General features: G+C 52.6%; 1 protein-coding gene across 2 annotated transcripts in view; it reads left to right on the forward strand.

Annotated features, from left to right (window-relative positions):
- LOXL2 (lysyl oxidase like 2) overlaps positions 1-23258 on the forward strand; it is a 100579-nt gene that overhangs the window by 62373 nt on the left and 14948 nt on the right. The window contains exons 5-8 of one of the 2 annotated variants that reach the window (XM_008151472.3): positions 5808-6030; positions 9300-9483; positions 17300-17451; positions 22450-22617. In XM_008151472.3, coding sequence (XP_008149694.2) covers positions 5808-6030; positions 9300-9483; positions 17300-17451; positions 22450-22617 — 727 coding nt within the window. The remainder of the gene's footprint in view (positions 1-5807; positions 6031-9299; positions 9484-17299; positions 17452-22449; positions 22618-23258) is intronic. The other variant, XM_028160608.2, reaches the window with a different exon arrangement.

Raw genomic sequence — 23258 nt, forward strand, 5'->3', positions numbered from 1 at the left:
GGATGTGTGTGTGTGTGTGGGGGGGGGGGGTATGGCAGAGGTGACGTGTAAGGAACATGCAAGAAAAACCCCACTGCTCAGTGCTGACAGCCAGCGCCGTGACCACCGGGGCCGAACCGGGACAACACCAACGTAAGAAATGTTTACTTGCCCTCAGTAAATGATGAGTTTGAAAAATCTGGAACTCACAGAAACTGTTAGGAAATCCGATCGGTTACACCAGTCCCAGAGAAATCTTATAATTTAGTTATGGTTTCCAAAGTTAGTGTCTCCCACAGGGAAAGGAGTAGATAATAACAGGATTTCCAGTAGCTCACCCAGTGAAGGGGCTTCACCCGTGACAAGCGGGGGGCCGGGTCCCGGTGGGAGTGGGCCTTCCTGTCTCCTCTTATGGTGCCTGGTTTCCCGAGGGCTTACCGTGAGCCGGGCCCTGTTCTTAGCATTGAATCCTCACAGCGTCGGGAAGTAGGGGTTGATTTTACAGTTGAGGAAACAAAGTCAGGGAGGGAAGTGGCAGATCTAAGATCCAAGCACCCGTCTCCAGCGACGGGGTCCCAACTCTTTCCTTTCAAGCCAGGAGACGTAGGACCCAGACCCAGCTCCCCGTCCAGATCCCCGGGGTCAGGGCAGACTGCAGGTCCTGGGCTTGGCTGGGCCGTTTTGGGTCAGAGTCCCCAGCCCACCATGAGGCTGAGTGCTGGTGGCTGAGCTACTCAGCTGGGAGGGCTCACCGCCCCTCTAGGGGTGAGCCTGGTGGTGATCCCCACCCCAGACACCCTCAGATGTGGCCCAGACTTTCCTGTTTGCAGTGGGGTTCCCGTCCTCTGAATACTTTGGCGAATTCCTGCCAGCTGGCCAGCTTCTTCCCTGGAGACACCTTCTCAGCTTTTCCTAGCATTGGAGCCAAGAAAAGCAGACCCCACCCACCCCTGCCCCCACCCCAACAAGCTCCCATCTGGCTGCCCCACAGTGCCCCGGCTGACAACTGGTCTGAGTCCAGTGCTGGGCCCGGGAAGGCTGCCATCAGCCCTGCCCAGGGCAGGACGGGGTCCCTCAGGCCGGCAGCATGTGCCTGTTCAAAGGCGTTTGAAGGCCATCTCCCCAACTGCGGCCGGTCTGAAGTGCTTCCCCTGATTTTGAGGAGGCATCTCAGATCTATGTAGGCAGCGGATCCTCTCACATGCTGGTTTTAAAACTGCCTCCCTGAACCTCCCACCCCTGAGTCTGTGCCTTTGCTCTTTCAAACGGGGGCAGAAGAGGGCCTCAAGGCTGGGAGCATCCGGGGTGCGGGCGGGTGGTATTTTGGGCTCAGGCTGCTGCAAACCAGCTCCTTCCTTGGACCTCCAGCTGGAGGTGGTGTGGAGGGCAGGAGCACGGGGCAAAGCCTTCCCGGCTGGTCTCTGCCGTTTTGTGTTGTCTCTGGGACTCCGCTGACAGTTGGGCCCAGAAGAGAAGGTGCTCTGGGGAAGTGTTCCGTGCCTCGATGGTGCTGTGAGGGGTTGAGACGGCAGCCAGCTGGAGAGAGCTGTTAGCAAAAGGCATGGAGCAGCCTCAGAGGTCACCCGGGCCAAGCCCTCCGTCTGCACGATGAGAGACCCAGGCCTGAGGACAACGGATTTGGGGGTCACAGAGCCCACTCCTGCCAGAGCTCTGCCGCAGGGCTACTCGGGGGGTGCTGTCCACATTGCTACCTCCACCTTCAGACCTGCTCCAGCTCTGGCCACTCGGCCCGGGTTCCCACCATGGGACTTGCTGTTATGTCAGAGCTGGAGCAGGGCTGGCTTGAGGGTGGGGTGTCTGTGAGCCCTGCTCCGAAATTGAGAACAGAAGCCTGGGAGCCAGAGAGAGGGTCACCCCCCGCATGGTCCCTGAATCCGAGGCCAGTAACATCTTTCCCATTTCCCTTTACCCTTCCTAGCCGGCCAGGGGAAGCGGCTTCCCAGGGGAGCCTTTCACTTTAGGAAGGAAATTGTTTTCAAAGTAATTGCGTCTGGAATGGTGTTAGTAATCTCTCTGCATGCACCAGGCCCCTCAGGGGCTTGGCAGCCTTGGAGACTCACCAGGGCGCGGCCAAGGCTCTCCACCCTGGCTCCCTCTGCAGACCTGCAGGTCTGGTGGCCACTCAGAGTCTCCCCAAGGCCGGACTGCAGCTCTTCCTCAGCCTCTGCCAGCCACCCTGTCCTCCAAGTCAGAGGCATCTAGGGAGGTACCCACATGTCCCCAGAGGCCTCTGCACCCAAAGACTCACTCAAGATGGAGTCCAGGGCTCCCCAACACAGGTTGCTTTGCTGTGAGCTTTCTGCTCTGGGCTGGGGGGCCTCGTAGCCTCAGGGCCCATCCCAGGGGCAGGAGCATTTCGTACTGTGGTCTTTCCTTTTTCGCCTGAAAGCAGGAGCCCACTGTTGATGCCGATTTTTTGACACAAGCAGGAATTCTGCGTCTAGCGCCGCATCTGGGGAGAGTGGAAGGGCTCTGCTTGGCTGGTTGGCTGAAACACAGGACCAAAGGTTCCGTGAGTGGAATGGAAATGCCAGCCTCCCTTGGTTTCAGGTAGAGGAAGGAATTCAAAGTATTGATGTAGGAAACGTCCAAGCCCGTGGGGAATTTTAATGAGTTCATTTGAGCCAAACTGATGACATTTGCCAGGAAGCAAAATCTCAACGGATTGAGCAAAATGCTCTGTAGAATGGCAGTTTTACAGCTTATTTTATACATTAGAATAAAAGGAGATGTAAGGAGGGTTACATGAAATCCGTTGGTGGTGGATTACGGAGGCAGGAGAAAGCGAAGCAGGGAAATCTTTGACTTTGGATACAATGGAGAGGCAAGTGCTTTCACCTGGTGGGGACAGGATAGTTAACAATTAATGTTCACAGCACATGGAGATAGTATTTGGGCAACAAGAGAACAATGAGGGGCTCTGTGGTCTCACACTCTGGTGCATGACAGCTGCCGGTCTAAGGGTCTGTTACCTTCGATGCACAAAGACAACAGACTGGCTCACTTACGTGAAGATTGACCTTTGTCAGGAACGCTACAGGCCACGATCAGCTTTTAGGGCTTTTAGGTGGAGAAAACAAAGGAGGGAAGAATCTATAGCAGGGGTCCTCAAACTTTTTAAACAGGGGGCAGTTCACTGTCCCTCAGACCGTTGGAGGGCTGGACTATGGTTTAAAAAAAAACTATGAACAAATTCCTATGCACACTGCACATATCTTATTTTGAAGTAAAAAAACAAAACGGCAAAAACACCCGCATGTGACCCGCGGGCCGTAGTTTGAGGACGCCTGGTCTATAGGATTGGATAAACAGTATAAGGAACAGACACATACCTCTTTTACAAGGTGGGTACAGGACAGCTAACAGTCAACAATAGTGCGATAACAATAACAATGGGGGATTTGTGGTCTCTGCTCTGGGCAATGGTTGTGCCCCGAGGAGTCAGGGAGTGGGGCGGAATTACCCCAGCATTCCAAAGGTGTCTTAAGGTAGATGCAAAGACAATAGACAGGCTCGGTTAAGGTAAAGATTGACCTTCATCAGGGAAGATACTGGCCTAGGAAATGACTACCTTCCATGACCTGCTTTTAGCTAGAAAGTTTTAATTTTGGACTGTATGGTTACTTTATAGTGGATCACAGGCCTCCCCTGAGCTTGTCAGGTTTATATGTGGCCCTTTTCATCCACACCTACTTCCAAAGTGTGTAATTGGAACAGACGTGCTCAGCAGCTGGCAGAATTCCTGGGAAAGCAGGGTTCCCCTTGGCTGGGAGGGAGCCAGCAGGACTTTTTATTTTTAATTGAATCAGTCCAGCCATAGAATGGACAGTTCTTTCTCAAGCAGGCTTCCCATCCATGCCAATGGCTCTCCCCTAACTCCGGTTCCTCTCCAATCCCTGGGCCTGGAGTGGCTGCCCACCCATCCTCCCCAGAACTCCTCTGCACCCCCTGGGGCCTGTGGGGTGTGAATCATGGGGGTGGGGTGGGTGCTGCCCGATGGGAGCCTGTGGAGGGTCAGGGTGCATTACTGTGAGCTGATGTAAGAGGGAGGCCGGGCTGCCTGGGGAGGCGGCAGCATTCAGCACGTCTGTTCCTGGCAGAGCTGGTGTTTCCTGAAAGCTGAGATCAAGGATTCTCCAAGCCGTGCGAACTGACCAATCCTCGTGCAGCTGACCCTGAGCGTGTTCTCTTTCCTGATGTGGGGGTGTCATGGGGAACATGCTGGAGGCTGAGGCTCCAAGTGCAGGGCCTGCAGGAAGTGGGGAGGGGCAGAGGTTCCCGGAATTATCAACAGTCCCCCTGGGTGGCTGCCGCTCTGCTGAGCACACTTCCAGAATTTTCCCGGACAGTCCTTGTTTCAAAGATTCCGTGTCACTGCGCCCACACGCATACTAGAATTGTTACAAGTCTCAATTTTTGGTTAAGGAGAGATATTGGTGGTGGCTGTAGGGTTTTTCCTCCTTCTGTGTTCACATCCCATCCACTGTGAGACAAAGCAGAAACTCCCAGGCCTGCCGGACCCGCAGGGACAGGACCTCGCTCTGTCCCCTCCGGGGGCCAGGCCTCCCGGGGCCCCGCTGAGCAGCCAGCACCCATGCAGTCTGGCCCTCTGCCATCTCCCTGGGCTCTGGCAGCTGGGATGAGCACACGGACCCCGCTGCGCTAGGACAGTGTGAGAGGACAGGGGTCATCTTGGCCCTCCGCCTTCACAAATCCTGCCATTATTCAAGCCCAGTTCCACCCTGCCCTCTGTCCCTGCAGCCACCCTTCTCTCCCCTCTTCCTCTTCCGCTTTACCCAGTACAGTCTTATTTATCTTACAAACACGTATGTAGCCCTTCCAATGTGTTGGACACAGGTGCTCTGGGCTTTCCGAGTATTAACTCATTTAAGTTTCCTAACGGTCTTATCGAGCGGATCCTAATGCTGCTTCTAACTTGGAGATGGGGAAACTGGGGCACAGTTCCCTGTCTGTTAACCAGTTCATTACTCACTGAGAGTTACTGTTTTAGAAAAAGCTTGGACCCCCTCGCCTGCCTTCCAGAAAAAGGGGCTGCAGGTAAGAGCCTGCCTAGGACGAGGGGTGGAGACAAGCAGCCTCCCTGGGCCCGGGAGAAGGGCTGATGAGGTCTGTGGCTGAGTTTCATCACCAGTATGATATTTTTATCAAGCAAACTACACGTTAACTCAGCAGATGGCGTAACTTTAGAATGTCCTCATTGGATGTGCCTCGTTTTGGAGCTTGTAGATCATCAGGAGAGAGCTTTCTAATCAAGCTGTACTGCTCATTGACAAAGGGGATGACAACAAATATTGAAATTATCTGGGCAATACAGTTTTATTTATTATCTTACAAATTCATTGAGAGAGAGAGAGAGAGAGAGAGAGAGAGAGAGACATCGATTGGTTGCCTCCTGTACATGCCCTGACTGGGGGCTGAACCCACAACCTAGGTATGTACCCTGATGGGTCTGGTCGCTTTTAGATGCCTTTTCCCATTTTGTGTTTATAGGCTTTGGTATTATCTCACTACACTGAGTCAATCCCTGGTCTCCTAGCTGCTGGGGGGCCGGAGGCCACTCCCTTTCCAGGTCCTGCCCCCCGGTGCCCAGTACAGGGCCGGCGTGCGGGGCGCTCAGGAAGTGCTTGCAGACACGCTGAACAGAGACCATGCCCTCCGGTCTCCCCAGCAAGTTCCCAGTAGCCAGCACAGTGGCTGTGCTGGGGCAGGTGCCCAGTGCCAGGTGCAGAAGCAATGAGGGGTGGAAGCCAGGACCCCCGGTCACCTGCCCCGTCCGGCCTCTGCAGAATGTTTGCCGCCCGGAAGAAGCCGCGCTACTGGCGGTTCTCCATGGACTGCACGGGCACGGAGGCCCACGTCTCCAGCTGCAAGCTGGGCACACAGGTGACGCGGGACCCCGTGAAGAACGTCACCTGCGAGAACGGGCTGCCGGCGGTGGTGAGCTGCGTGCCCGGCCAGGTCTTCAGCCCCGATGGACCTTCGAGATTCCGGAAAGCCTACAAGCCAGAGGTGAGGATGGGGCAGGAGCCTGGCCACTGGGCGCCTGGGGTGTTCGGGGTGGTGGTGGTGGTTAAGGGAACAGACGGGGATCCCCAGGAGAGAGGGAGGAGAGCCAGTTCCAACTCAGACCCCCTTTCTAGAGGTCAGGGCTGTGAGACAAATACCAGGCGAGCGGAGGGCCTGGTTACCCACACGGTGCTTCTGCGCAGTCCCCGGGGGACAGAATGCTCTAAGGCTTTGGAAACACGCTACATACAACCCTCAGAAGCACGTGACATGAGCTACAAAGGTTTCCAAGCATATTTTGGTTCATTTTGCAACGGAAAGGATTAAAATTTTAAAAAGCTCTCACAAAGATAGGAAATGAAAACCTGCCATTACCATGTGTATGTTTGTGCACCAGCACCTGTGAGTGTGAGTGTGTGTGTGTGTGTGTGTGTGTGCATGTGCGTGCATGTGTGTGTGAGTGTGTTCAGGAGATGGAAGTGGGGAGGGGCAGTGGTTCTCAGAATTACCAACAGTCCTCCTGGGTAGCTCCTGTGAGCAGACGCACAGCTGCTCATATAAATGAACATCCCATTTCAACTGACTGGTTTCCCGGGACAAGAGAACTAACCCAAACAGGGCAGCGCGGCGCTTCTCTGAGGAAGAGAGAGTGCACTTCTACTTCCCTGGAGAATCAGGGAGACTTTCCTTGTTCCTGCTCTTCTTTCTTCCTATGTCCACCAATGGGTCCCTGGGACTTGCATGTCCATGGGGACCGGGGGTGGGAACCGTGGGTGGGAAATAGCACATGCAAGAGGAGAGGGAGGGGTGGAAATGAGCGCTGAGCACTTAGTAGGGAGTGATCCCTTGCGCCAGATCAAACCTTGGAACTTAGGATTTAGGCGGCTGGACAGGGGTGAGTTCCCAGCCAGCTCTGACTACGGCAGGGGTAGGAGGAGGGGGAAAGGTCATGATGGGGGCAGATGGTGTGTCCAGGCAGTGGGGCCAGAGCAGAAAAAAACGCCCAAACCTGGCAGGTTTTGTTGACCGAGGCAGCTTCATTCCCTCCCCTTTCCTCTCTCCTTGCTCCCCTGTCTCTCCCCTCCGCCCTCTCCAATTACCCCTCCCCGCCAACATCAGTGACCTGCTTTGGGAAAGGGGGTAACAATACATCCACCTCGAAAGGGAAACCAGGACAGAAGACAATAAAACATACTGGGGGTCCCTCCTACACCGGGGCCCCTCCCACACTGGGGGTGGTGTGTTTGGACAAAAGAAGAGGCCTTCAAGGAAAGGGGTGGAGTGAGTGCTGTAGCCCAGCATCAACCAGAGGGCCCCCCACAGGGGCCTCCAAAGTGTACAAACCTGACCACACAGGTGTGCAGCCCCCCGCCCCCTGTTGCCCACCCCCCCCCCGCACCCCCACTCGGGCCCCTGTCATGTGATTTGACGGCCACATCCTTTGAGTGGCCTCAGCCTGAGCCTCTGAGCTTTCCTCATGTGTCCGATCCCAGGTCCTACTGTTTGGAAATTCCTCTTACTGTGCGGTTTAAAGCAGATGAATCAAGTCCATACCAAACCAATTAAAAAAGCAAAAAGCAAGGGAGCCTGACATCACATTTTCCCTTGGTTCCTCGCTTCCCTCCAGGGCCCGCTGACTCGGCCTGGCCACCGCAGGCTGCGGCGAGGTTGCTGGCGCTCGGCCTCCACTGAGCCTGGGTCAGGGATGGCCGGCTCCATGGGAAGGGGGCTGGCACCCAGCCAGACAGCTTGGGAAGGGAGGTGGGAGAAGGGAGGGTCCTAGGCCGCAGGAAACGGGCTGGAGCCAGCAGTGTTACTTGTTTTGCTAGAATTAGAGCTCCTGAAGCCAGTGGGCATTTGGCACCCACCCCGTCCCGTTTTTCATCTCCCCCGAGCAGTCCCTGAGAGCTGTAGAACTGGGTGCTGTCACAGCACCCCACCCTGCCATGGCAGCCGTGAGGCGCAGCTAGTGGGGGAGAGAGATGTGACCGAGGGGGAACCTCGGCTGGAGGATGGAGACATGGGGTTTCGTCTGATCCCTGGACCCTCAAGGTGGCTGGTGTATATGTGAATGTTTGAAAACCTCCACCTCCAGCCCTGGCCTGTGTGGCTCAGTGGGTTGGGCGTTGTCCTGTGCACCAAAAGGTTGCTGGTTCGATTCTGGGTCAGGGAACATGCCCAAGTAAGGGGAATGCAAGAGGCAGTCAATTGATGTTCAGCTCTCACATCAATGTTTCTCTCTCTCTCTCTCTCTCTCTCTCTCTCTCTCTCTCTCCTTCTGCCTTACTCTCTTTCTAAAATCAATTTTTGAAAAAAAATTAAAAAACACCACTCCAACCAGGCCTGCTTTGCCTGGGCCATCGGCGGGGTGGGGATGGGGTGAAGGGAGCCCGGGCTGAGGATTACAGAGGCCAGAGTAGAACAATGACTGGTCTGATCCAACACACATGGAACAGCTGCACAGTCACCCCTCACCCTCTGTGTGGAATCAATCGAGAGTCAACAGAGCCCCGAAGCCTTCGGGGTCCCCCACCCCAACACACATGTACAGGTACACACACGCATGCACAGAAGCTGATGCAGACCAGGGTGTGTGGCAGATGGAGTCAGGTGACCCGGCTCCCTTCTCGTAAGGTGTGGTCCAGTGGGTCGCGACCCCGGTGGACAGTGGCTCTGACTCCTGTGCAATGAAGCAGACCCCAAAGGTGATCAGGCTTCCAGGCTGCTAGTGAGCGTCAGGGGTGTTTAATCTGTAACCGCCCACCCTGCCTGCACCTTCCGAAGAGTGGGGCCTATTGCCCTGGAGTGGGGTCAGGACTGAGAGTGGTGGCCAGGCAGCGCCCTGGTTTTACAGGGCTGGTACCGTCAGGTGGAATGACCTCCATCTGGGGTCTGCAGACTTGGGGGTAGGAGCTTCTTTCTGTAGCTCTAACGCTTGAGGTTCTGGGTGAGGGGGTGGAGGGAAGTGCTGGTGGTAAGGTCCTTGAGCCAGGCATGGGCTGGGGGACGAGCTGATGAGGGTCCCGATAGACTCCCCAGTGGCCCAGGACTAAAGTGCCGTAAGAGACTGCCAAGCAGAGCCGACCTTGCAGAGTGAATGTCCCGGCCACACACACACACACACACACACACACACACACTTAGAACAGTTTTAGCTCCTGACCCTGGTGCCTAGGCTTGGGGTGGGCAGTTGGGAAGGGAGGAGGTGGGCAGTGAGCGCCCGCTGAACATGCATCAGCCTCTTCACTCATCAGAATCGTGTGTCTCTTCAGCAGCCCCTGGTGCGGTTGAGAGGTGGCGCCAACATCGGGGAGGGCCGCGTGGAGGTGCTCAAGAACGGCGAATGGGGTACCATCTGTGATGACAAGTGGGACCTGGTGTCTGCCAGCGTGGTCTGCCGAGAGCTGGGCTTTGGGAGTGCCAAAGAGGCCATCACTGGCTCCCGGCTGGGGCAAGGTAAGGAGTGGGAGGACATGCTGAGGTCTCTCTCCACGGGGACCATGGCAGAGAGCCCAGCACGGCTGGCTGTTGGGGTCCCCCTGCTCTCCTTGTGTCTCCTCCTGCCCCAGCGGCTGCTTCTCTTAGAGACTCTCAGGCCTCTCCCTGGGTAGTCAGGGCTGGAAGGGCCTTAGGGAACACTGAGTCCCCATGTTCCGGATTTGGAAGCTGAAACCCAAAGGGAGATGAGACAACATATTAGCAGTCAATGAGTAACGGGGCTCTCCCAGCCCATAACCCAGGGCTCCCACTGCCCCGCTGAGCACCTGGAAATCTTGGGAGGGTCCTCCAGGAGAGGGCCTCGGGGTTCATCAGGCTGTGGACCACCCGGGGCACAAAGGAACCCCCGATGTCCTCTGACTCTTCCACTCCATCACAGCCCTGCAAAACTCTCCCTGCCCCCGGACACTGGGAACATGATGCCCCTCTCCGATGTCATGGGATGCTAAGGAGAAGGGGCCTGGTTTTTATTAAGTGTCCTGAACAAATGTTCTGTTTGAGCAAAGAACAAAACACAAGGGACTTTCGAGCTGAGAGCAATGTTGTGGACGTGACATGACAACACAACAGAGAGCGTCCCTTCCCGCCCGGCCGTGAAGGCCACTGACCCGTGCGAGCCCTGGGTCTTCAGAAGGAGGCTCTTCACCCAGACCCTGCAGCTCAGAGAGTGCCCAGCCTCTCCTGGGAACTGTGGGCTGGGCAGGGAAAGCAGCCCTCAGTGCAGACCAGCAGGGCGGCTGCAGTGTACCTGGGCTGGAGGGCCCAGGAGGAGGGAGAATGGGCGGGGAGGGGGGAGGATGGGCGGGGAGGGGGAGAATGGGCGGGGAGGAGGTGTGCGGTGTCCTGTCCTGAGGGGAGAGGATGTTTCCAAGCTGTCAGACATAGGGCCATTGCCCCACAGAAAGGAATGCAGTGAGGTCATGGATCCCAGCCCCGAGGAAATAATAGCAAATAATGGTGCAGGGACTGCAGAGAGTCCTGGCTCGGGAGGCAGCATTGCTGGAGGGGAGCTCAGGCTGACTACTCCAAACAATGAGGAATTTGGGGCTCTGGAGAACAGCCCGAGGTCATCCGATAGTTAATGGTAGAGAAAGACTGAAACCCCAGTCGCCTGACTCAGATTTGGGCCTTTCCCTTTGCAACAAGTCCCGCTCACTTTCAGAACCCCCTCTGCCGGCACTCTCCAATCTCTGCAAGCTTCCTGGGCGTGCACTGAAATTTGGGGTCTAGGGTGGACTTTAATGTCACAGTGTGCCTGTTGGGCCGTGCGACAGTCCTCCTCCTTCCCCGTTATGGGCTTCCCTTAAATCTCGCGTATTTAGTACAGAGCATTTTCCTGGCTGGCTGATGTGATGGTTTGTGCTCTCCCAAGGCCAACAGGGCAGAGTCCGCGCTCGCTTTGAGGAATAAACAGGCACTGGGTAACATAAACATTCCATGTCTCCTGGGTATGTGCTGTTTGACCTAATTACTCCGCTGCCCAGAGCAGCCAAAGGCTCCCAAGGGCCTGCGGGACTCTGGGAGAATGAGATGTTTGCCATTTATGATGCATGAAAGAACCATTGGATGATTTACTATCTGTTGCCACACTGGGTGGGGTCAACTCTGCTGGGCAGAAAGGGAAAAGTCCACATTCAGGGTCGGGTCTCAGAGCAGATGGGGTCAGCCCCGCAGTCCTGGCTCTGGCTGGTAGAGCAAGTGACCACACCCAAGTGAGGGCGGTGAAAGGGCGGCCACTGCGAGTCCCAGTCCCAGCCCTGCCCCTGCCTGCACGTGACTCTGCGTGGCCTTCTGGGCCTCAGAGTTCTCTCTGGATGTATGTCTGCGGTGCTGTCTGACTCCAGCCTCCTGCGATTCTCTGACACTTGTGCTTCTCGCCAGGATGGACGTCAGGTCAGAGTTGGCCACTGCGCTTTGTGGGTGCGGGACCCCCGGCACTCAGACCGCATTCCGTTCCGGCTGTCTGTCTGTGCATCCGCCAGCCCCCATGACTGAGTGCTGCGTGCGGGGAGGGCCTCTGTCTTTTAGCTCTGTGTCCTTACTGCCGAGTCTGTCCCAGCTTGTAGTGCTCCGGGAACATTAATTTTATCCAGAGTGAATGAATGGATGAATGAATGAGTTCCGGTTGCACACGTAGGGTCAACTGAACTAACATAGTAAAGAAGTTTACACATTCAAGACTCGCATTGTTGCCCTAGCCAGTTTGGCTCAGTGGATAGAGCATCGGCCTGCACAGGTTCGATTCTGGCCAAGGGCACATGCCTGGGTTGCGGGCTCGATCCCCAGTAGGGGGCGTGCAGGAGGCAGCCATTCAATGATCCTCTCTTATCATTGATGTTTCTATCTCTCTCTCTACCTCTTCCTTCCTCTCTGAAATCAATAAAGAAATATATATTTTTTTAAAAAGACTTGAATTGTCCAATAGAAATATTATGCAAGCCATTTACCTAATTTAACATTTTCTAGACATAATTTTAAATTTTCTAGTAGCCACGTAAAATAAATAAGTAAACAAACAAACAAACAAATAAGAAGCAGGAGAGCCCTGGCCAGTGTGGCTCAGTGGGTTGGACATCGTCCCATCCATCAAAACGTTGTCAGTTTGATTCCCAGTCAGGGCACGTGCCTGGGTTGCAGGCTCAGTCCTCAGTGGGGAGCGTGCTGGAGGCAGCCGATAGATGTTTTGCTCCCACATTGATCTTTCTCTCTCCCTCTCCCTTCCTCTCTCTCTCTCTCAAAAAAAAAAGCAATAAAAATATTAACAAAAAGAAGCAGGTGAAATTCATTTTAATAACATATTTTCTTTACCTAGAACATATGAAATATTTTTGTTTCAACATGAAATCAATGTAAATGCTACTAATGAAATAGTTGACATTTTGTGTACCAACTCCTTGAACTCCAGGGTGTTGTGTACACTTACAGTACATCTCAGCCTGCACTGGCCACAGTCCAAGTGCTACTGCATTAGACAGGGAAGCTCTAGAGCAGCGATTTTCAACCGCTGTACTGCAAGAATTTTTAAAACATGCGATACCTGACTATTTAGTCAGGAGCACTGACCTCTTTTCCCTTAGATTATCAAGTAAAAAAGTGACAACCGCCAACACAACAATAGCCGTCCCAGTGTGAATGAATCAAAATTTATACTTTTTTTGTCTGATTGGCAAAAAATATAATACATTTGTTGTGAGCCGCAGGATTTTAGTAATTAGTTTATGTGTACCGTGAGATGAAAAGGTTGAAAATCACTGCTCTAGAGCTTTAAAACCCTTTTGCTTGCAATGCCCAATCAGAAAGACATGTGACCGTGTATGCCATACACATAAAGCTGAAATAAAACTTTGTGAAACAGTGCTAACCGTTACACCATGCAAAACACTGCTGTGTCCTCTTCTCTTCTTCTGGGCTCTTAAAAGGGTGATTGCAATCTGCATAGCTGTTTGTGGATCCAGAGTCCATACCTGGCTCCATACCCTGTAGTCACCTGGGGCCAGGGCTTGTACAAGAAGGAAGAGCAGGGCCAAGGTGGAGGTGGGGAGCAATTTAGGGTACAGTCCAGAGCCCAGGAATAAGCAAAAGCTGGGGATCAGGATGCAGGTCAAATCTAGGTCAACAAGAGAAGCCAGGAGCCTTGGACCCCACTGGTTGTGCTGCAGCTGCACACCCAGCCAGTGCCTTCCATTGACACCTGTCCTGCCCAGCCCACCTCAAAACTGGGTGGTGCAGAAAAAAGGGGTGATAAGCACTGGTTTTCCCAGCTCGGAGCTCTGCCTGGTGTCCCATGAATATGCACGCTGCAGGGAAGCGGGCCCTGCTCGCTGGGCCTCGGCCCCCAGTGTCTGAGAAAGCCATGTAAGTTTACATCAGTGAGGCCAGAAGAAGACTAACCAGATGTTAGTTGGAGTCTAAAGCATGCTAAGTTCTTGTGTTAATATTTCCCCTATAGTCTAGCAATCCACAAACACTTGTTGAGTAGTATTTGGGCTACATGGTGCAATGGAGAATTTACTTATTCCATAATCATTTATAGTAATTGTTTCTGTTCTCTAGGAGCTCATCTCAAGTGGAGAAAATGATATAACCCCAAAGATAACTTACACTAACAAAGAGGTGATGACATGTAAGAGCTAATACTAAAGCTCTAGCCGGTTTGGCTCAGTGGACAGAGTGTCAGCCAGCGGACTGAAGGGTCTTGGGTTCCATTCCAGTCAAGGGCATGTACCTCAGTTGTGGACTTGATCCGCGGCCCTGTTTGGAACACATGTGGGGGCAACCAATTGATGTGTCTCTCTCACATCGATGTTTCTCTTTCTCTCTCTTTCTGTCTCTCCCCTGCCCTTCCACTCTCTCTGAAAATCAATGGAGAAAATATCCTCTGGTGAGGATTAAAAAAATAATATAATAATAATAATAATAATGAAAATAATACCTACCATTGGGCCAGTTACTTAATCTTTCATCTCCAGTTTCCTCATTTTATTGGGTTGTTGTGATGATTGAATTATTTAATAGAAGCAATGTGTATAGGACAGAATCCAGCACAGAGTAAGTGCTCAAATATTAGATATCCTCATCACCACTGTCATCATCATCCCTGTCATCCTCATCATCATCACCACCATCATTATTATACCATTACCACCACCATCATTATACCATTACCATCATCAGCACCACCACCATCATTATACCATTATCATCATCATCATCATCACCATCATGATCACCACCATCATCATGATCCTCACAATCATCAAACAGGTTCTGCCTGATCGAACTGGAGTCCCTGGTTTCTGCCATTTCTACGCCCATCTTAATTCATGAGCTGTGGACTCCGCTTGCTTCAAGAGTCCTGTTTAGGATCTCTATTTTATCACAGCCTTTTCACCCTGAGTCCTTGGATGCTTCCAGCCATAGTGACAGATGTGTTTTTTGTAAATTTTGTAAAATTCCAGGGAATTGTAGGCTTCATCACTTATGAATTTCCAAGGAAATGGAACTTGGCTTTTATAACATGGGTTGCTCTTACAAGTTAGTTTTTGGCCTCAGTGAGCCTAGATACTGGTGTCTTCAGACCCCGTGGCATAGCCAAGGGCCCTTCCTTTAGGTTCAAAACATAGGTAGGCCCTGGCCGGGTGGCTCAGTTGGTTGGAGTGTCATCCCATACACCAAACGGTTTAGGGTTCGATTCCAGGTCAGGGCATCCCATACACCATAGGTTGCAGGTTTGACCCAGATGTGTATGGGAGGCAACCAACTGATGTTTCTTTCTCCTTTTGATGTTCTCACTCTCTTTCTCTCTAAAATCAATAAAACATATCCTCAGGTGAGAATTTTTTTAAAAAAATCATAGGTAGTCACCTCCATCTTTTATATTACCTCCTTGCATAAGTGTCTGCCTCCCCCACAAACTAACTGAGCACTTCATGGCAGGGGTCTGCCTTCTTCCTGTATGAGTCTCCAACACTTAGCACAGAGGCCAACATACAACAAGTTCTCAGTGGAGTCAACATCCATCCAGACACTATTTGCAACACTTCTTATCTGCCGGGGCCTGGTTGAGAGTATAAAAGGAACACAGAGGCTGGCCGGTGTGGCTCGGTGGTTGAGCATTGACCTGTGAACCAGGAGGTTACAGTTCGATTCCTGGTCAGTTGTGGGCTCAATCCCCTTAGGGGGTGTGCAGGAGGTGGCTGATCTATGATTCTCTCCCATCATTGATGTGTCTATCTCTCCCTCTCCTTTCCTCTCTGAAATCAATTTAAAATAAAAACTAATATAAAAAGTAACTAAAGGAACACAGACATGGCGCCTGCTCTTGTGGGCCCTCTGGCCTAGTGGGGAGACAGTCAGACATTGAACAGAGAGCCACGTGAATGAACGTGAAGCAGAGTGCTCAGGGGGAGGCTCCCTGAGAGGACCCAGCTTAGATGGGGTCAGAAAGGCTTCCCCAAAGAAATGGCATTGAGGCTGAGCCCTGAGAGATGAGCAGGAGTGAGCTGGTGAGGACTGGGAGGAAGACAGTCCAGGCAGGGGGTCCATGCAGAGGGAAACTCTTGGCTCAGTAGACTATATGGCTGAGGGCGAGGAGCTGGCAGAGCCAGAAGGCTAAGTGGAGGTCAGATTCCACCGGGCCTGGTAGGCCATCTGGGGGAGGCAGACACTTACACAAAGACCCAGTATAATGTGGTAAAAGATGGAGGTGCCTGCCTAGGACTGTGGGTTTTACCAGTAAGGCAGTGAGAAGCTACTGCAGGGATTTAAGACGAGAAGTGACATAATTCCATTTGCATTAGAAAATCTCTTGGGCTACCGTGTGGAAAATACTTTGGAATAAACAAACGGGAGGAAGACTAGAGACTATTGAATTCATCCAAATGGGAGATGGCAGGGTTGTAGCAGAAGTGAAAAAACAAACGCACTCAGCTTTGGGGGAGTGAACAGAATGTGGTAATGGATTGCTTTTGGTGAAAAAGGAGGCGGTACTAGAGATGAGTTCTGGGTTCTGGTGAGAATAACCAGGTGGGTGGAGGGGCCTTTTCCTGGGATGGGAAAGGGCTGGCGAGGAAACAGACTGGGGACAATCCTACTGTTGGCAATGGAAGCAGAGAACAACAGATGTTGCTCTCAAGAAATTCTCCCTGAAGGGGATGAGAGTGATGGGCCAGAGGGAGATGCAGGGGTCAGGGGAGGGTCATCGTAAACATGGGAGGTTTTAACGGGTGTTCGAGTGATGAGGGTCAAGAAGGTGGTGAAGATCAGGAGAGGGAGAAGGTCACAGACAGGCCAGGGACCAAGATGGGAGTCGATGCAGCCCAAAGCTGGAAACAGTGGACTTTGATCCATCGTGATGAGTGGCTGAGTTGAGCTGAATGCTGGTCAGCCTGGGAATTCTCTCTCCCCAGCAATGGGAAGCTTCCCCTTGTTACCTCTGCCTGTATGAGAGCTTCCCGAATGCTCACCATAGGTCATTTGCAGGATTCTTCCATCACCCCCTTCAGCTCCACTCTCCACTCTTACCCATAAAATCAAGAGGCACATTTGGGTGTGGCCAGCAGGGAGCACTGGCAGCAGACTGGAGATGGGGAGAAGAGAGAGGCCAGGTATTTCTTCTCCCTGCAAGGTCCCTGTGGCCACCCTTTCCCTCAACCAAGGGTAACAGCTCTTTTCAGATGCCTTTCCACACAGCTCTTTGCTCTCCTGGCTTAAATATTGGCATCCTCCCCTCACTCCTGCAGGTCTAGGCTGGTATCTGTGCCCAGTGCTAGTGGCCCCTGTGCACTGGACTGTCCTTTGTTCACTACACTCTGTTCATATCTTTATTGTAAAAATGTATTTTTCTAACTTTCTTCAGATCATCCAATTTGAGCATGCCATCTCTTCATAAGGGACCTGACTATGCAGCGAGAGTCACCCTTTTCAGGTTCATAAACGCATAGAAGATGAAAGTTGGGAAGGAAACATAGATATCTCTATTCTAGTTTGTCTCCTTTATTTAAGAGAGAAAACCAATATTCAGGAGGCTGAGTGAGTTGGCCAAGTTCTCACAAGTTAGCACAACCCTCATTAGCTCTTATGGGGGAAGAGGATCCCAAGACAAGAAGCAATTCTCACCAGGGAGGAAAGGCTGGGTCATTGAGCTGATTGTGGGAGGCAGTTGGGAGAGTTTTGAGGGTGGGAGAGAAGTGTTCTTATTATCTGGGATTTTCTTGCCAATTGCAGAAACTTTCCTTCAGAAGCTCTCATAGCCCATGTTTATTTTCTTCTCCAGGGATAGGACCCATCCATCTCAACGAGATCGAGTGCACTGGGAATGAGAAGTCCATCATTGACTGCAAGTTCAATGCCGAGTCCCAGGGCTGCAACCATGAGGAAGATGCTGGTGTGAGATGTAATACCCCTGCCATGGGCTTCCAGAAGAAGGTGAAGGGACTGGACACAGATGGGACCTTGTCATGTTTAGGTCATTGAGGCTCCAGAAATTACAGACCCATTGGCCTCACACTGAGGGTTTCTCGCAGGTGGTATGAGGGTACTCTGACAACGATCTCAGGAAGGTCTCAGGCTCTGCTGCATCACTATTCAGGACATTGCCACCTAGCACTTGTAAACGTGCCAAAAAGAAAACATGTGCATAAGCACCACTGTCCTTAGTGGCAGACATTGAGCATCTGCCAGGTGCCACATCCTGCACTGGGCCTGGACATGTGGTGTGACCGCAAGGCAGTCCCTTCTGAGGGACTCCAGGTCTACTGCACCTGTGACACCCTTGGCAGGGGCCCTTTCCAAGGGCCCAGAGGAGCCACATTGACAGCAGATCTGCAAATCACACAGACATAAGCACAGTACAGAGAGTATGCTGGGAACCAGAGGGAAAGAAAGGAAATCTTAACAGCATTAAGTCAGAGACACACCTTCCTGTCCTGAGATGGGGCCTCGAAAACCTACATTGTGTCTCCTAGCTTGGATGTCCTTGCCCACAGGAGTAGCCAACAGATGACTTCCTCTTTGCCAGGAGGTCTCTCCAATGTTACCAAAAGGCCCGGTGAAGACTATTTGATGTTCTTCGTTACGCCACGAGTGTGGTCGGGTCTGTGCATCATCTGGTGGGTGGCACGTTGGAAGAGCTTTCTGAGTGCATATTTTAAAATGAGCAAACACGGCCCTAGCTGGTTTTGCTCAGTGGATAGAGCGTCTACCTGCAGACTGAAGGGTCCCAGGTTCAGTTCCAGTCAAAGGCACATGCCTGGGTTGCAGGCTCAATCCCCAATAGGGGGCGTGCAGGAGGCAGCCAATCAATGATTCTCTCTCATCATTGATGTTTCTATCTCTCCCTCTCCCTTCCTCTTTGAAATCAATAAAAATATGCATTTTTTTAAAAATGAGCAAACATGGACACATGAGGATGCAGGACGGTTCCCCAGCTGGGCTATTGCTTGGACAGTGATTCTTGACCTTGGCACTAGTATGCCAAAGGTGCTGCTGAACTTGTGCAACTCATTGCCCAACAGGCCAAAAATGGGCACCCAGTAGCACTCGGCCAAGCCACACATTTGCTGGTGTGTGAGCAGGAGTGTGGGCCACAGCCCCACAGCTGCGGGAAGGCCAGCATCTGTGATTGCCCAGCAGCATTCTGATAGCCATAACAGAGCTGTAAATGCCGACTGCGCCGAGTCTGGCTTGCTGTGGCACCATTCACTTCAGACAGATTGGAGTTGGGTGGAGTGGGGTTTTCAACCCAAATGAACGATCTGGGCCAAAGGAAGTGAAATTTTCCAGAATTATTTCATGGTGGAAATTGCTGATCCAGTTCCAGGGATGCCAGCAGAGGCGCCAAACTCCCAGCACAAACAGCCCTCACCCTTTCAGGGACCCTCCAGGCTCCAGGAGGTGGCCCCTGCTCTCTCAACTACAGAGTGTGGGAGAGGTTTACACCTAGATCTGTTGTTTCTGCCCCCTGGGAAGGGAATGAGGATACTCACCTCTGAAAGAAATCCCTATGGGCTGCATCAGTTCTCGCCACAGCAGACGGTCAGGCTTTTGCGTGGCCGGCTTAGGGCCCCCAAATGTACTGGCAACAACACTGGGCAGAATGATCGAGACTCCTGAGTTTTATCCCTGTTAGTTTGCTGGGACTGGCAGAACAAAATACCACAGACGTGGGTAGTTTAAACAATAAAAATTTATGGTCTCATAGTTCTGGAGGCTGGAAGTCCAAGATCAAGGTGCTGGCAGGGGTGGTTTCTCCTGAGGCCTCTCTCCTGGGCTTTCAGTTCTCACTGTGTCCTCACGTGGCCTTTCCTCTGTGCTTGTGCATCCCTGGTGTCTCTTCCTCTTCTAGTAAGATCACCAGGCAGGTTGGATTAGGGCCCCACCCATATGACCTCATTTAACCTAATTGCCTCTGGAAAGGCTCTTCAAATACAGTTACATTAGGGATTAGCATATTAATTCAATGTATGAATGGGGCAGGACACAAGTTAGTTTATAACAATCACTCACTAGCCAATTCCTTAATCTCTTTGAGGCTTCAGTTTGCCCCTCTAGCAATAAGGAGCTGAGAGAGATGATTCCTAGAAAAATCAGTTGACTTTTTGTGGAATGGCTAATGCAGGCCACAGACTTGGAACTGGTTGTCTATCCAGCCACAGCAGAGCCGGAGGCATCAGGAAGGCCAGTGTTGGCCTCCTGAAGGCCAGGCCTCTTGCCTGTCTGAGCCCTTTCATCTGCTCTGAGGGGCGATTTGTTTTCTGATGGGACTCCCAGCTGATAATGGTCATTGCTAAGACGGTGCCTAACATTTCTCGAGCACTTCCTGAGTGCCAGGCCCTGTCTGAGTCTGAGCACTGTCTGTGAACTATCTCATTTCATTCATCTACTCAACAACCCTGGGAGGTCGATGGAACATTGTGGCTGCCCTTGGCTTGTCTGTTTGCCGGCTGACCTATTGACCTTGCAGCCCTTAAGTCCATAACAGGAATTAAGACCTGTGCCCCAAGGGCCATGCTGAAGCTAAGGATTGGCCAGCTGTTGTGCTGTTGTTAAGGACTGTTGACCAGACAGCTTAACGTGCTGAGGATTCCTGGAGGTGTCATGCCTTATCCCCAAAGGCGTGAATTGTTAGAAGCATGAAGGGCAGCAAGGTACTGTATTTGGATTAAGGTTTGCATTTTTAGAACCCTTCCCCAAATGTCAGATCTCCCTGCTTGAGCTCATATAAGTTGGTCCATGCTTTCATTTTGTAAGACTGATTATTCATTCATTCATTCCAGAAATAGTTGTGGAGTACCCAACATTCCTGAGGTGCTATCTTTGATATTGATCACACAGGAAAACAGACAAAATCAGCTCTGCCCTTGGATCTTATATTCTAGCAGAGGAGACAGACCTTAAACAAATTGTAAGGTAGCTTAGTATAACTGTCACAAGTGCTAAGGAGAAGTGTAGGTGTTTGGTGCTGGGCTCAGCCTGCCAGTAGCCAGTGTGTGGTTGGACTGGCCCCTATGGTTCTTATTATGATTACAAGATGCCCTTCAGCTGTAACCATCAGAGACTTTTGAAAACACACAGGTTTATTATTGACAAAACGGAAATTACACAGCACACTTGGGGCCACACAGTGAGGTCACAGGTAGAGAGAGAGTGCTCAGGGCGGGGGTTCTGATTTTATTGGGGTCAAGGGTGGGGACCGAGGGTTCTGTGGGCTCACTTTTTATTGCTGGATGTAAAAATAAGAGATGGGTTTTAAAGCACAGGTGGAAAAAGCAAGTGGCCCAAATGGTCAGTTATAAAAATCAACCAAGATCCCTGAGACGAAGGAGCCCCCGTGGGCAGAGGGGGCCTGCTCTTTATCTAGTCGAATGGCTGCCAATGTGTTTATTTGAGATGGGCTTTTTGGAAAGAGACACCTCAGTAATCAAAGCCTAAGGCAGGCGCTTGCCCTGCACAAAGAGAAAGCCCACGGCCAGGCTTTCACCACAGTGGGAGGGGAATGTCAGTGGGTACGGAGTTGGAAAGAGGAACAAGATCAGCCGGGAAAGGGCCTCTGTAGGTAGTAGGTGTCCATGTGAAATGTGGGACATGGTCAAGAAAGTCAGAAAGCCACGGAAACTGAAAGAAGGCCCACGCGCCTGGAGGTCGGGGAGGAAGGATGAGGGAGACGGGACAGGCGGCAGAGGAGAGCCGTGGAGCCCTGGGAAGCCACTCACCTGCTCTAAGCAGGGGAGTGACAGGAGCAGGTGCTTCTTAGAAATGACTGGCTTCTGAGTCGAATGGGCTTCTCTGGACTCATGGTTTGCTTCTTTCTCATGGATACTGTGAGTTATATTCATTATATTAAAGGTTTCTCTCTTTCCTTTGACGGGGATGGAAGCTAGAGTAGAGGCGAGAGATGGTGGTGCCTGGGAGAAGGGGGAGGGAAGTAGGTGGGCTGGAAAGAGACTTGGGAGATAAACTCCACCAGGATGTGGGGCGAGAGAGAGAGAGAGAGAGAGAGAGAGAGAGAGAGAGAGAGAGAGAGGGCAATGTTGAGGATGCCTCCCAGATTTCTGGCTTGAATAACAGAATGGATTAGGGATCAGCAGACTACAGCTTGCAGGCCAGACCCAATGTTCCGCCTGTGTTTGTAAATATAGCTTTATTGAAACACAGCCACGCCCAGTCATTTGCATGTCGTCCGGGACTGCCTGCACACCACATGGCAGAGATGTGCTTAGACAGAGAGCACACGCCCGCAAAGCCTAAAGTGTTTGCCGGCTGGCCTTTATACAAAGTTTGCTGCCCCGGGACAGATGGTATGGCTTTAGCTGAAATAGGGAACGAGCGGAAGATACAGCACAGGTTTAGGTGGAGAGAGAAAAGAGGACAAGTTCGGATTGGGGGTCTCAGAGGTACCAAGTGGAATGATCAAACAGGCAGTTCGCTCTGCTGGTCCCAGAAGAGGGTTCCGGTGGAGAGGGCAGCAGGGGGCACTGTGGGAGGAGACAGGATCAGGAGCTGGAACCAGCCAAGCAGGGGGTGTGCGAGAAGAGGGTTCCAGAAGAAATCTCGGGGAATTCTAACATGTTAGGGACCCTGAGCGCGTCCTATCAAGTGTCTGATTCTGAGAGCAGCTCCCCACCGGTGGTCTCCGGGGAGCAGCGGGGAGCCAGGCAAGCACCTGACCTGAGCTTTGGTTACTGAGGCATCTCCTTCCAAGAGGCGGGTTCTGCTGTGGTGCCCAGTGGTGGACCAGGGGCCTCCGGGCTACACCGGTGAGGGCCCCAGGATGCCCGCGGCAGGACCTAATGTGTGCGAACGTGGCTCCGGGTGATGCTGTGGAATCTGAGTGTCCCAGGCGGGACCCTGTGGCGTGGGAGAACTGGGACGGGTGGCATTCCTCTCCATCCCTCCTGGTGACCATGCCTGCCTTTCTCTCTACAGCTGCGCCTGAACGGGGGCCGAAACCCCTTCGAGGGCCGGGTGGAGGTGCTGGTGGAGAGGAACGGGTCCCTTGTCTGGGGGACCGTGTGCGGCGAGAACTGGGGCATTGTGGAGGCCATGGTGGTCTGCCGGCAGCTGGGCCTGGGGTTCGCCAGCAACGCCTTCCAGGTGAGAAGCCCGGGCTTCAGCCCCTCCATCCAGTCTGATCCTCCTGCCTCTAGTCAGCCCCCATCCCCCACGGACCTTCCTCTAGCCACATGCCATGGGCTGGGTGGGAGGCAGCAACCTCATCCCGGCCTCAGTTCTGCCCCTCACGACTCTGAGTCCCGGGGTGGGTCACCCTCTGCTTTTCCCCGCTGCAGAGCGAGGGCCTAGACTCTGGCTTCCCAGTCCACTCAGTTTGCACTGGGATTCACCCTAGGCCGAGGGCTAATCTTGGGGTGTCCTTCTATGCCCTTTGCAGAGGGAAGCAACTCAGTCCTATGGGGTAGTGGACACCACCCAGGCCAAAGCCCAGCACGCCCTGTGCCTTAGCTTGCTCCCGGGGAGGCCCAGCTGTAGCCCCTGCTCATGCATTCTTGGGTTGATCGGCTGCTAAATTTCCACGCCCGCCCAGCACCCTGTCACAGCCGCTGCACCTTCCTCCCCGGGCCCCTTCCTCAAAGGGAGTGACTCAGTGGAGGGCAGCAAAGCTCCTGCCCCTACCGAAAGGCAGCAGAAGAAAGACAAGCAGTGTTTGGCTTTGAAAGTTATTCCCTCTGGACCCCACTGTGAGGGAACAGGCACCCCCAGCATAGAAGCGTGTCAGA

Source organism: Eptesicus fuscus, chromosome 6, assembly GCF_027574615.1.
Source record: "Eptesicus fuscus isolate TK198812 chromosome 6, DD_ASM_mEF_20220401, whole genome shotgun sequence".
Lineage (NCBI taxonomy): Eukaryota > Metazoa > Chordata > Mammalia > Chiroptera > Vespertilionidae > Eptesicus > Eptesicus fuscus.